General features: G+C 35.0%; 1 protein-coding gene and 1 long non-coding RNA gene across 2 annotated transcripts; both read left to right on the top strand.

The window, feature by feature from the left end:
• Positions 1-531: 531 nt before the first annotated feature.
• LOC135837785 (sex peptide receptor-related protein 2-like) lies at positions 532-2538 on the top strand. The gene is made up of 4 exons (XM_065353174.1): positions 532-808; positions 977-1647; positions 1728-1822; positions 1953-2538. Exons 1-4 carry the CDS (start codon positions 805-807, stop codon positions 2359-2361), a joined length of 1179 nt encoding a protein of 392 aa, XP_065209246.1. The 5' UTR covers positions 532-804; the 3' UTR covers positions 2362-2538.
• A 921-nt stretch (positions 2539-3459) lies between these two features.
• On the top strand, positions 3460-10866 carry LOC135837786 (uncharacterized). Its single transcript, XR_010557252.1, has 3 exons — positions 3460-3621; positions 8361-9078; positions 10298-10866. It is a non-coding gene; the product is annotated as an uncharacterized LOC135837786 (long non-coding RNA).
• Positions 10867-13855: the final 2989 nt, after the last annotated feature.

The following is a 13855-nucleotide window of genomic DNA, read 5'->3' on the forward strand; positions in this document are numbered from 1 at the left end:
ACCATTTAATAATTATTGAATAAATCACTATCCTCAAAACCCTCAACTTTTTCCAGCCTTCTTCTCCTCCACCAAAACTCAAAATAAAGCACCTTGCACATAATCTAAAACAACAAACAATAAATCTACGTACTCTACACAGAGAGACAATTTCCACCTAAGTGATTCCATCGTCAACTTCAATTATACCAGTTCTTCGAGCAAGAAACCCTCATTAGACACTGCGAACTCAACTCCATCATTATCAACAATCTACACACCGCAGACACCTTCGTACTAATCATTTTTCAAGAGAGGGCAAATCTACCTATACCAACCTCACGTCTCCTACCAAAAGGAAAAAAATTTGCGCATACGCCACGATCACATGCAGCACCTGTGAAAAAAAATTCTTCGGCTATGACGACGATCCATTCGATGTAAAAACCGATTTCTGCCACAACTTCAGGGTAAACAGGCTTTCCGTAATATAACTTGTCCGATACTCTATACAGTATACACACTTCGTACGCAGAAAAAAATTAATTGGAAACGACCCAAGACGACGTAAAGGTGAACCGAACCGACTCCGACTCCGGCACCACACGCCATGCCATACTGTATACGTTTCCTACTTAATCACGATTATTGCAGAGAAAGATATCATACTTCGCGTTCAATCGACGTTGAAGTGAAGCTAATCATATAATTAGAAAAAAGATGTAGTGTTCGCGTTTCGAATTTAATACTTCGGTAATCGGTGCTTACCTACATCAATGAATGGGAAAAAATTTCGGCTAATATGGCTTAATTGTTTCACGTAGAATGGGTAAGTGTAACCGTGTTGTATTAATTAATTAACTTATTCGTTGAAATTAGCCATTAGGCTGTCTCTCGAGTTACCTACTTATCTGATTTTTCACGCGAAATTCAAACACGATAGAGGTTGAAATTCATTGAGAAGTGATTTTTCAAACATTTTCCTATATCGTTGCAGGTCAAAATGGATTCTTCTTTTGGACCCTAGACCTACAGATACCTCCGAAAGTTGCCATGAATCACACAGAGCCACATTGTGGCACAGCTTGGAAAACATTCCAAGATGATTTCCGACAAACCGCCTTCAGTCCTATAATGATCACATTGTACGTCCTCGGAGTGATTTTCAACTCATTGAGCATTACTGTGTTCACAACGAAGCATAAGATCACATCGTCCAACGTCTTATTCACCAGTTTGGCCATCTCAGATTTAACCGTGTCCATTTTGGGGATCCCATTTTGGTGGTTATTTCTCAGACCAACATCAGGAGCTTCCTCTGGCAGCGGACATTCGATCGTTGGACATTATTATCTAATTATATTGAGATTATTCTTCAATGTATCGGTTTTACATACGACTAATTTGGCAATATGGCGATTCATCGCGGTCACTTATCCATTGAAGGAACGAAAATGGTGTAATTTGAAGAATACGTTTATTTCGATCGGGCTCCATTACACGTTTTGCATTCTGTACGAAGTGAAGACTTTATTTTGCTATACCAATGTTGCTGATATAGCGTTATTGAAAAATAATACCGAAGGGTCGAATTCAACGACGAATGTGAATGGAACGATTCATACGATGAGAAATATTACGAGCGAGAGAGCATCGACGACTCAAATTGTGAGTATTTCTATTATTAAATTTGAGAAAAATTGTTGTTTTTTGAAGAAGATAATTTCAAAGTGAATTTTTTTTTCTAGGGCACGAATGGTTTTTTATGCACGTTACCCGAATATATTTACGTAGTAGTTGTCAGAATATTACCATGCATCGTGATAATAATTTGCAGCTTTAGGTAGGTAAACAAACCCACTTATTATATTTAATACCTACTCACTTTCATTTTTACGTATTTCTGTTGTTTTAATTATTCCTTCACCTAATTAAATTAAATTATCTCGATCGACGAATATGTGTGATTACAGGTTAATATACGTTTTACAACACTCGAAAAAACGTCGAAACAAATTGATGCCAAATATGCCGCAGAATGACGTTGCCAAAGACGCCGAAAAAGAAAAACAAATGAATCGTACGACAAGAATGCTTCTTGGAATTATGATACTCTTCTTGTTGGATAAAGTACCCAGCGCTATAGTCAAATTTCTAATTATACTTTACGATATTAATTTTATACACGATTGTCTTCCAGCGATCGCTCAAGTGATTAGCATCTTATCGCTGATTTACGTATCGACTCCTTTCCTAGCGTATTACGTTTCTAGTCAACATTTTCGTAATTCATTTAAATCTCTGTTTCCGGCTAAAAAATGCATGAAGTCGTCGGATACGGATGCGAGTACTCAGATGAATACAGATAGTACCCACTTTTGATACGATAGGGGAGGGGGAGATGTATTTTTATATGATTATGATTCCTAAGGAATCTGAAGTTATTACCAATGTAAGTAATTTTAAGGTGTGTACTTAAGTATGTACTCATTTGTTTTGATAAAAAAAAAAAAAAAAAAATGATATGAAGCATATTGGTAATCAATAAATAAATATACCATTTTGCTAAAATCGATTAAGTACCTAATTATTATTGTGGACATAATAAATAGTATAGGATCATCGGTAGAGGTCATTGAACGATGAAAAACGGCGCAAATTGGAGGTCCCACGATTTTTTGGGGGTTGCGGTAATGGTAGGAGGGGGGCATTTCAAATTTTCAGAATGGCTGCCAAATGAGAATTTCAAGTTCCTGTAGCGGTGGTTCCAATCAACTTCGTGGTTCAAACTTTTTTAAAGATTCATTTCAAGGTCAGTTTGCTTAAAAGTTTGCTCACGGTATAAAAATCAGTGTTTCCACTTGTTAAGATATAAAAAAAATCAATTCAAAAATTTGCAATTGAAAAAAATCCCTGAAAAAATTCTCGAAAAAAGTGAGAATTTTCGGCATAGGTAATGGTAAATTTTGGTAAAAACCGAGACAGTGTTGCCAACCTCAAAGATTAATCCCGTGATTAAGAGATTTTTCAACACTTTGGAAAATTCGGGACTTCCCTCCAATCCTTCATCCTTTCCCCTCCTACGAATATATAAATTTAAAACTTCGGAAAAAATGTTTTAGAATCCTGATGCGCACACGTACGCTAAAATCTGTACAAAAATTTGTGTCATGATATGATACACATTAGAGATTTTATAGGGATTCGTAAAATAACGCCCGGAGCTCGTCTTACCACTTTTTACATAATAATCTCACCTTGATGAGACGTATTCTTCGTAATTACATAAATGTGCCAAAATCAAATTCATACCTGATTTTACTGCGCTTATCTTTCAAACACATTAGGTGAATGGTTGGAGGAATTAAACAGGAATACATTTTACAGACAAAAACGTTAAAAAATGCAAATTTTTGATTTTACTTTTATTTTTTCTCGCATGAGAATTCCAATTCTACTGATAGACATTGATGAGTAGATATTTCATGAGTGAAGATGTTCATGTCGAAATCGGTGATTTTGTGTTTCGTGTATAGTATTCAACCAATCGAATTCATAAATAAGAAAACATCGACGAAATTAATTGTTTCGTGACACCTACATTATATGTAAACAAGTTGACAGCAATTTCTTCATGCATTTGTAAGTACCTACCTACTTTGACACGGTGTTTATTTAAAATACTTCCTGGAATTTTTTTCTCAAAACGTCGAAATTATTCAAATTAAGTTATCATATTTTCCTCAATTTTAATCACTCTCGATTCGTTCAAAAAGCAATTATTTGTACGACTTGTCACGTTTTTTCATAATTTTTTTGAAAATGCTTTCGTACGGTGCACCACGGTGAATTCGGGGTAAGTCAAACACCCGCTCCAGCGCCTAGAGTTTTATATCTACCGAAGTACTACCTAGTGGTGATTTGAGGGTACTACCCCTACTTGTCTTCATCACGACATAAAAATTTTCGCGATCTAGTTTCATTATACACGTCTTTCAGGGTGGTTCTTATTTATATTTGGTGGATTTTTTTCGTTTTTTCAGCTCCCACCCCCCCCCCCCAAAGTTGTTCCATTTGATGGGAAAAAATCCTATAAAGTTTCAACCTCCTAAATAAAAAAAAAGTGATGCCAAAATGCCCCCAATTTTTCAAAAAATTTGAAAATGATGCAATTTTTTAAATTTTTGATTGTTTTCAATCTACCTCACCACAATATTACTCCTTTGAACCAAAACAGCCCCCCCCCGAAATTTTTCATCACCTCCCCTGTAAGAAAACATTGAAAACTGGGATGATGAATTTTTGATTTTTTTCATTCTGCTTCCTCCCAATATTCCTCATTTGAACCAAAACAGCCCCTGAATTTTTTTCATCCCTCTACTGGGAAAAAAGTGAGAGATTGAAGGGGTTCAAATTTGCCATTTTGAACCAGAATTGGGTCGATTCGAATCGCGGATCAATTTTGAATCGGATTCAAAATACAAAAAATGAATAGTGAAAATTGAATCCGATTCACAACTGTAGCTAAATCGCGGTGTTGCGATTACATTTTTTTGCGATTCACCAATTTTTCCAATTTTTTTCTCTTCAAGGAATGCTTTTGTGATGAAAATTTCTTACTCATCAATTTTTTGAATACTGAGCAGTGAGCACTGTTCACCTTGAAAATTTAAAACACAAATTTTCAGTTATAGACTAGGTATAGGTATATCTAGCATAAAATCGACTGCAGGTAGATTTCAAGTCGTTTTGAAGCTAGCAGCGACCTTTTCGAAATTACTGGAGCCTCCAGCAGATTTTTAACTCAAAAAAGTGAAATTTTACAAGAGAGTGATTTTCTTTTTTTTAAAGAACTTGATTCATAATTTTCATCAACTTATAATTAATTGTAAGGGATGAATAGCACCTCATTTTAAAGATCTGATACCATCTTCATTTAGCATAAGAACACTTTGAAAAATAAAATCTCAAAGAGGAAATATTTCAATGTTTGGAAAACATTTAGAGTTATAACCTTTCATTAAAATTGATCTGGAGGCGAAAGGAAGCGTCCAAAAAAATTTCATGTTAACAAAGTAGTAGAGAATTCAATTTCCAATCGACATATGATGTCGTTAGTTTTTTTCTAGAGTGCTTAGGTTTTGAGTTTTTCTCAAAAAACTAAAATTTCATTAATGTATTTGCAAATTTATTTTTCTGAAAAGTGATCAATTTTTAAAAAAAAAAAAAATCCATTTGGTACAAACCAATAAAAAGTACACTTCTTGAGACTATTTCTATCTGAAAAACATTCAAAACAATCAAAACTGTTTCTTAACACTTCCCGGGGAAAAAAGTTCAAACTTGGCCATACATGATCATGTATGACGACTTCATACATGATCATACTAAAAAATTGTCCCCCACATGCTCATGTATGGATCATTTGTATGAAATTGCATGTTTTATATCATACATTTTATTCTATAATCTAGAAAAGTGTCTATAATCTGGAAAAATGTCTGAAATTCAATTATCCACATTTGTCTTGCATTCTTAGCACATCTTATGTACTTATACCATTCAGCAAATCATCCCATACATTTTATACTGACAATATTTTTATTATAAAAATTCATACATTCTCGAATTCAAAGTATGATCATACATGTTCATGTTAAAAAAAATCCCCGCATTTACACATGATCATGGTTACACTAAATCATACTTGATCATACATGATCATATATGACATGTATGATCATGTGGGGGACAATTTTGTAACATGAGCATGTATGGAAACTTCGGTTTATGTATGATCATGTATGCTCGAGTTCATCCACCATACATGATCATGTATGGCCAAGTTTGAACTTTTTCCCCCGGGTTTGTATGTACGAAATATACTCAAAAAAGGCGGAGTTTTTTGAGATGTACCTTTATACCTAACTCCAAACAACTTGCAATGTTGTTGGGATTTTGAGTTAGGCCATTTGCGTTTTTTATAAGATCTCGGTATTGTACCCAACTCAAAGTGTTATTTTTGGTCGAGGGGGGGGGGGGGTCATACAAACCCCATAAATGCAAAAATGTCAAAATCGATTTTTTTTTAGATGCAACCTTATTACTCCCAAGGTGCGATATAACAGTTATTTTTATTTAAAAGTTCGGTGTAGGTATTCCAGTCTACAACATGATTTTAATTTTTTCCGTCGATTTCATACTTCCTCGAAAATTTAAAAAGTTACCCTTCCGCCTCTGTTTGAAGGAGAAAGATGAAAATTCAGTTTACTAACCTATTTTTGAGTTTTTGACAATTCTGAGATGGATTTGCAGGCGGTTTCAATCCGATTTGAAACCTCAAGAGGCTGTTTAGAAACTTCTGTTTTTCAAAAAATGTCACAAAATCTGTCATTTTATGATTTTATTATACCTACTTCTGTCAAATTTTTCATTTCTGGTTAGCATTTTGCCAAAATTGTCATTTCATATTTTACCTATTTCGCTTTAAAAATTTTTATTTATTTTTTGGTTCATTCAGGGATCATCCCCCACACATTTCACATATGGTATTGAGATTTTTAGCCCTTCCTTTCATTGGTGTACATTCGATTTTATACCCCAAATGTCCTTCGACTTGGCTGTCACACTCCATGTTTTTGAAAATGAATGTTATAAAGTGTCATGAACTTCATTTTTTGGGGGGAAAATTGACACGTTCTCATTATCATAGAACACGAAGGTCCATTATTGTGCAAATTGCAATTGGAATAAGTCCATAGGAAGCTCACATTTCACATTTGAAAACTGTCACACACTTTTTGCGCAAATTTTAGAGCAATTTTCAATTATTTTTGGTAGCTTCCCAATCCAACATTTTTTTCTGGCGAGTGGCTGCACTGGTTCACTGTCCTCATAAAAATGTTACCCCGCAATGTTATTCTCATAACCTACGCAATGGCTCGTTCTGATTGTACTTACTTGTCTCTAAAAATATGATATTTCGCAAAATCGGTGTCCTTCGGCTTGCCTTTTTATTTACCTTGATGAACCCGCCAAAAACAATAATTGAGAAAGGGAAGTTATTCCACATGATAAGTACACATTTATTACGTGTTAAAAATCGAATAATGCCCAGTAGGTAAGGCTAGAAACGAAAAAACGTTGAGATTGTCCTTCGGCTTGTCCAGCGCCCATTTGTCCTTCGACTTGGCCAAATTTCAGACAGCTGTACTTTTATCGCTCTAGTCGACATATTACACGATAAAACAAGCAAAATTTGACATTTTCTCCCTCCCCACACCTCACCTCTACCCCTACCAAAAAAATAAGTCCAGATTCGAACTTTGCGGTCTGAAAAACAAAAATCGACATATTACACGATAATATAGGTAAGCAAAATTTGACATTTTCCCCCTCCCCACACTTCACCCTCCACCTCTACATAAAAAATAACTCCAGATTCGAATTCTACGACCTCGAAAACATATCAATCGACATATTACACATCGATGAGGGTCGAATCCTAATTATCGCTGTTTTAGGGGGGCCGGGGTCCACAGTGGGGGATTGAATTGAGGCCAACACTAGAACAGGGATCTGGGACACCTATACAAATGATTCCCACTTGAAATTTTTAAAAAAAATGATTTTAATTTTTCAAAATTATGCACATCAAAATTGACCTTTTTTTTGAGAATTACCCGGAGGAATATTCGGGCAGAGAAGATTGAAAACAATCAAAAATTTTAAAAATTTGCATGATTTTCTATTTTTAAATTTTTTTTGAAAAATGGGGGTATTCTAGCACCACTTTTTTCTCACTTAGAGCAAAAACAAAATTATAAGGAATTATTTTCTTCAAATTTATCAACATGGGGAGGGGGTGGGAGCAAAAAAATCCAAACTCAAAACTAAGAGCCACCATAAATGTCTTTGGTTCAATTGTATGTATTTTGTTGTTGTTAAATTCTCTACGATTTTGTTTAATATTCAACGTTATGCTAGGACGCTCTGATTTTGAGCTACACCTCTACTTCCCTCAATTTTGGGTAACTCCGAACAATTTACTTACGAGTATATTTCATTCCACCGAGAGAAAGTTACTCTGACAATCATGCTCAAATTTTCACCATAGGTAGGTAAAGAACCCTTATGGGAATCTACATAATAAATTTGATACTTAACTGGTTAATTAGTAGGAAAGTAACAGCTAATCAAAATACCTACCTTACAAGCTTCTTTGAAAATATGGTGTAGAATTTTGAGTAAAAAAAAAAACCATTTTCCCCTATTTTCAATAAATATTATTTGGGGAAAAAGCGATGGTCTCATCATTCAGTCACTCCCCTATATGTTTCATGTAATCATCCCACTCTTAACATTATGCTTACATTTTTCAGAATAAAGGACAATGAACCCTGAAGAAGCGCCCTGGAAACAACCTAAGGATTGGTATCATTCTTATTACAATATGAGAATATGCGGGTATGTGGACATGGCGTGTTGCGTTGTGACGACGATCTCCAGCATTTTGATCATCATAGTGTTCACAAGAAAAAGTATGGTATCACCTATGAACACGATCTTCATTCACATTGCCATCACCGAATCACTAACCCTTCTTAGCTTCTTACCTCGCTCATGGCACGAATATTTTCGAGTGAAGCGATGTTCAATCCATATTCACAGAACATACGAATGGGAGAATTTCGCTTATTATTCATACGCGCTCGCATTTGCATTTCGCCACATGGTAATTTGGCTTACGGTGATGCTGGGAGTATGGCGATACATAGCAGTCGTACATCCGCTGAAAAAGACGCAATGGTGCGAAATGCGCATAACGAGAAAATGGATAATGGGAGCATATATTTTTGGATTTGTGATCACGATACCACCTTTATTTTCGATAGCGGTTCAACCATCTCGCATACTACTCGATGAAGAAGGGTGTTTACCTTCGAATTCAACCATTGGCCATAAAACCATTAACGCCACCATATACGAATTCAGCGTTCCACTTGAGAAATATCCTTTTTTATACTCATTCTTCGTGATCAGCTACGCGATTTTAATAAAAACTCTGCCCGCAATTGTTCTATCTGTGATCAGCTGCAAGTGAGTAGAGATAAAATATCTACCTATAACTACGTAATTTCAGGTATTTCAACTTTACACTTCGAGGTCATTTCATGTCAAATAGCCGAGCTTTTTGCACTAAGGGTCGGTGATTTTGAAAATATTTTCCATGTGGATAGACCTCGATGAGCGATGACGACTGGCGCAAACCTCCATCTCATGTATATTCTCACAAAATAGATAAACTGATTTGTCAGCAGATTCTTTTTCGAATGAATTCTTTTCCGTTTCGTACTGCTGTGTGCTCTCAGCCAAATTGGGTTGGCGACGTTTTTCCGAAATTCGTTCCATTTGTTTAACAATGTTGGATGGCATTTTTCCAATATCCTGAAATGAAGGTACTAGCTCGATCTTGTTATTTCTGTCTGTATTTACAATAACAGTTTTTTCATCACACAAACGTCCTCCGCGTCCTTGGTCACCAACCAACCGATACAACTGATCAATCAGCTTGACTTGAGATCTCAGAGCAACCAATTCAGCGTCCTCCATGATGGTTGAGCAGTTCTGGAGCCTCCAGCAGATTTTTGAAACTCGAAATTCCCACAAAATTCCATCAAATTGGAGTTGTAAAGATAAAATTTATTCTACTTAGGAGATAGAAGGGTGCTCAAAATTTTGAGCAAAGTTGGGATCCCATAAAGTTTGAGCGGGGTAAACTTGAGAATCATGAATGGCAAAAATGTGAAACTTTCGTCAGTTTGAGGGCAGATGCGTGCCAAACCAGGGAGGGGAATGGGCCGGGTTCTTTCTCCCCCTCTCCCTCCTTCCCAGATGAAAAAGTTGAAAAGTTTTGGGATGAATTGAGTGAATTGAGAAAGGTTGACAAGCTTGGGAATAGTTGGCAAGTATTTGCTATTTTTGTTTTTAAATCCTCTTCCCAAATTTGTTCGACGCGCAATATTTGGCCAATTGACTGGATAAATCTGCGGGGGAGAGGGGTTATGAGGTGAAAAGTAGTGAAAATAATTCCAGTCCGAAGTTTGCAGTAAGTATTCCTGAATTTTTCAAAAATTTTAGCACCACTATCTCCCCTCAATTTGTCATGTCACAGTTTCATCGAAGTCTACTCACAAGAAAAATATTTTCAAAAATCATCGACCTCAAGTGCAAAAGGCTTGGCAATTTGACATGGAATGACTACTTCATTTCAAGAAAATAATCTTTCATGAAACATACTTATTCGTTGTTTATTCAGGTTAATCTTCACCCTAATCAAAGCACGAAAAAGCCGAGCAATGATGGTAGCAAATTTGAATCGAAAGCACATGCAAAAACAAATGGATCGAACGACAATAATTTTGGTACTCATATTGGTATTATTCATAGCAACAGAAATTATTCACGGAATATTCGGCACATTAACAGGAATCTTAGGTCCGAAATTTTTTTGGGGGCACTACTATTACACAATGGAGATAGCAAATACATTTGCGCATGTTTCCCAGAGTTTGAATTTTGTGTTCTATTATGTGATGAGCGACCAATTCAGGAAAACTTTCAAAGCATTATTCAGACGAAATAGCGATACTCGTAGATCGTCACACGATGGACATCATATCGGCCCAGCTCCTCAAACAGTTACCACTGAAGTAGATAGTCTCGGAACTTAAACTTTCTGATATCATATTCATAAAGTACTGCAGCAATCAGTTTCAATCACACCCGATCGTAATAATTATAGGTACCTAATACATATTATAAGTTCATAAGTTAAATTAAGTACACCAATGAAGTAAATGAACGCAATAATATTGTACTCTCATATATATTGAATTCAATAAAAATATATTCGCTTCATTTTATTTAAATTATGGAATATACATACGTTTCTACATATAAATAATGTTTTGAGATAAGAGAAATGATTTTTTATTTTACTGATTAATCACATCCGAATGACAGTAAGTGGATACAGATCATTTTCAATTTTCAATCTCGCAATATTGGTACCGGTGTGAAAGTGTTGAAAGTAAGTTCGTTATTATTAAAATACTTGTCGGATTTCTGCCGTTTTGAATGCTGCAGCAGGTCATCTGGTCACTTGAATATCATTTCTTCAAAGGTAAGATAGATACACGCATTTCTTACCTACTAATTGTACCTTTTCTGAAAACTTGATTTTATTCCTACATCTGGAATTTGAAAATGGGTCAAAAATTCGATTTTAAAATTCTGAAAACGAAATCTATCGTAAAAAAACTGAATTCAAGTTTGAAACAAAGAACTGAAATCAAATTGAAAACCAATAGCAAGAAAAACTGTGAAACTTCAGATCAAAATAATGAAAACCGAATAAAATGTGACAAAAAAATGCATAAAAACTAGATACTTATGTACACTGAAAGAAATAACAGTAATAGTTACATTAAAACGATGCACTCAGTGCATTAAAACGTGGTAATTTTGGTATAGGAACGAAACGCATTAATCTGTACATATTTAGAGAAGTAGGTAACTATATTACACAGAAGTGAGGTAACCATTGCATCGCCTTAATTCAACAATATTTAAAAAGTGGGGTTAGGTTCTATCAATTTCAAGTTTCTCCGCACATCTAAACAATTCTCACTGCAACAAATTTTTCAAGACCTACAAAAATTTTCCTATCTCACTGGGATTCGAGCCTACAACCTTTCGTTCCTAACTACCTGCACTTGAAGACATGGCCGAGAGTAGAATATTTGATTCAGGCCCTCGAAGTATTTATAGGTTTATCACTGTCTAGGAATGCTTACCAGTTATTGATGCATTGATTTACAAAAATGATGTACTGAGTACTGCGCTAACAGCATACAGAGAAACTTAGTGATGCAATAAATCCATCCTGGCAATGTATGTACTCATTCCATTATCTGATGCGTTCTCTGATTTAAACTATGTAGTCATTACATCAAAATGAGGTAATTTGAAAATTACTGTACTGTGCAGTAACCAACCCACACAACAATTATCGACGTTGACATTTACAGGGACTACGTTTTTTCCAACATAATGATGGAAAAGTGATTACCTAATTAATTATTTAGTAGGAATCTTCTGTCCATACAAAAGCCAGGTAAATGAAAATTTTCGAAATACCTCAACATGCCATCTTGAGTCTTGACATGTAGATGTAAAATTGTGTCATTCTGTAGGTAATGGGCCCATTTGGTTGTTTCTAAGTATTTATCGAGATCATCATGTTTTTAGTAAAAAAGTCGAGAGAATCGTTGATCGAGGTCTTGATCGATTTTGACGTAGAACATATCCGACTATTGCGTGTTGAAGTATCAAGGCCGCAGGTGCGCCCCAAGCGAAGAAAAATGGAACTAAAGTTTTTTCAAGAAGGGCCCATTTGGTCGATTTTGTTTTTTTTTTCACAGTAAATTCATTTCCAAGGACTTCCAAAGAAATACCCTCCAAATTATACTGCACCTAGTTGCCAGTGGCAACATGTATACCTTCCAAAAACACGTTTTACTTAGGTGCAGCACTAGCCATATGGCACTGGCAACAGATAGCGGAGCAGGAGGTACGAGTTCGAATTTTGACAGAAATGTAATTTAATATTTTTTTTTTTTACTTTTGAACAGAGTAATGAATTTTTTATGCACGATTTTCATTTAGGTATTAATCATTGTTTTTCAGGCTTAAAATACTCATAAACATGAAAAGATTGAGTAAAAAAAATTGCTATTGCAGGTGGGTAGTAATATTTGACATCAGAAAGAATAATCTTCAATTGTGACGCGGCCAGCGATTTTGAGATAATCGCGTTTTCATGGAAAAAGTCAGAAAATATCAAAAAAAATTTTTTTGTCGATTCATATACTATGAAGCCTATACTTTGGAATGGGTGTACCCACCGATCTCAAACACGTCGTTTTAGTGGTGAAAAACCGGTTTTACAAAAGTGCTTCTCATAAAAAAATGTCAAAAAAAAAAATATATTATGATGTAAAACCATTGAAAGATGAAGAAAATCAAAAAAAAAAAAATTTTAAAATGTTACAAAAATAACCCAAACTTTCAAACACGTTTTTCTCAGAATTTTGGTTTTTGAATTTCAAAAAATACGCAACTTTGAAATTTTGAAAACTTGTCAGATTTTAATATTTTGAAAATCTGTTTGCACCATTGAAAAGAGGAAGAAAAACACTACCAGAAACCACAATAAAACGAAAAAAATTTTTGCCGACATATGGTATGGTATCGCTGGCCGCGTCACAATTTTAGGTATAAAGGTTTTGGGATCACATGAAATTTCAGCTTTTTTCAGAAAAAAAAACTTTGAAGGTGATTTTCTCAAATGTCGAGCTTTTCAAATTTTTGATTATGGATTTTTTTTTGCACTTTTTTGGGCTTTTATCCAGCTCATATGATTTCTCCAGAGGTCTACTTCAGCCCCCTCCACCCATAACTCAATATCGACCAAGTGGGCCCATTACTTACCTGCGGAATGACACAATTAGATGGTCAAAATTTACATCTACAACTATATCGGCCAATTTTTCAGAATTAAAATTTCTGTTTTAGTGTTTAAAAGTTTAATTATACATTCGAAAATATGATCTTGTTCAATGAGGAAAACAAATTTCTTAGGGCATTGATGAAATTATTCACTTTTTCACAGTTTGGAGTTGTAGATATGATATGATGTTGATATTGTGGATGTATCTGTTAATGACGAATTTCACATCAACATCCCTATGAGCAAAATAAGTCGGGGATGAGGCTGTTTTTTAAGAAACGCCAATAATTATGCGGCATCATG

The sequence above is a fragment of the Planococcus citri genome, chromosome 2 (genome assembly GCF_950023065.1).
Source record: "Planococcus citri chromosome 2, ihPlaCitr1.1, whole genome shotgun sequence".
NCBI classification, from domain to species: domain Eukaryota; kingdom Metazoa; phylum Arthropoda; class Insecta; order Hemiptera; family Pseudococcidae; genus Planococcus; species Planococcus citri.

Coding starts and splice junctions, on each gene's coding strand:
- LOC135837785 (XM_065353174.1), top strand. Junction 1,648..1,727: donor GAGCATCGACGACTCAAATT/GTGAGTATTTCT, acceptor TTTTTTTTCTAG/GGCACGAATGGTTTTTTATG. Junction 1,823..1,952: donor ATAATAATTTGCAGCTTTAG/GTAGGTAAACAA, acceptor GTGTGATTACAG/GTTAATATACGTTTTACAAC.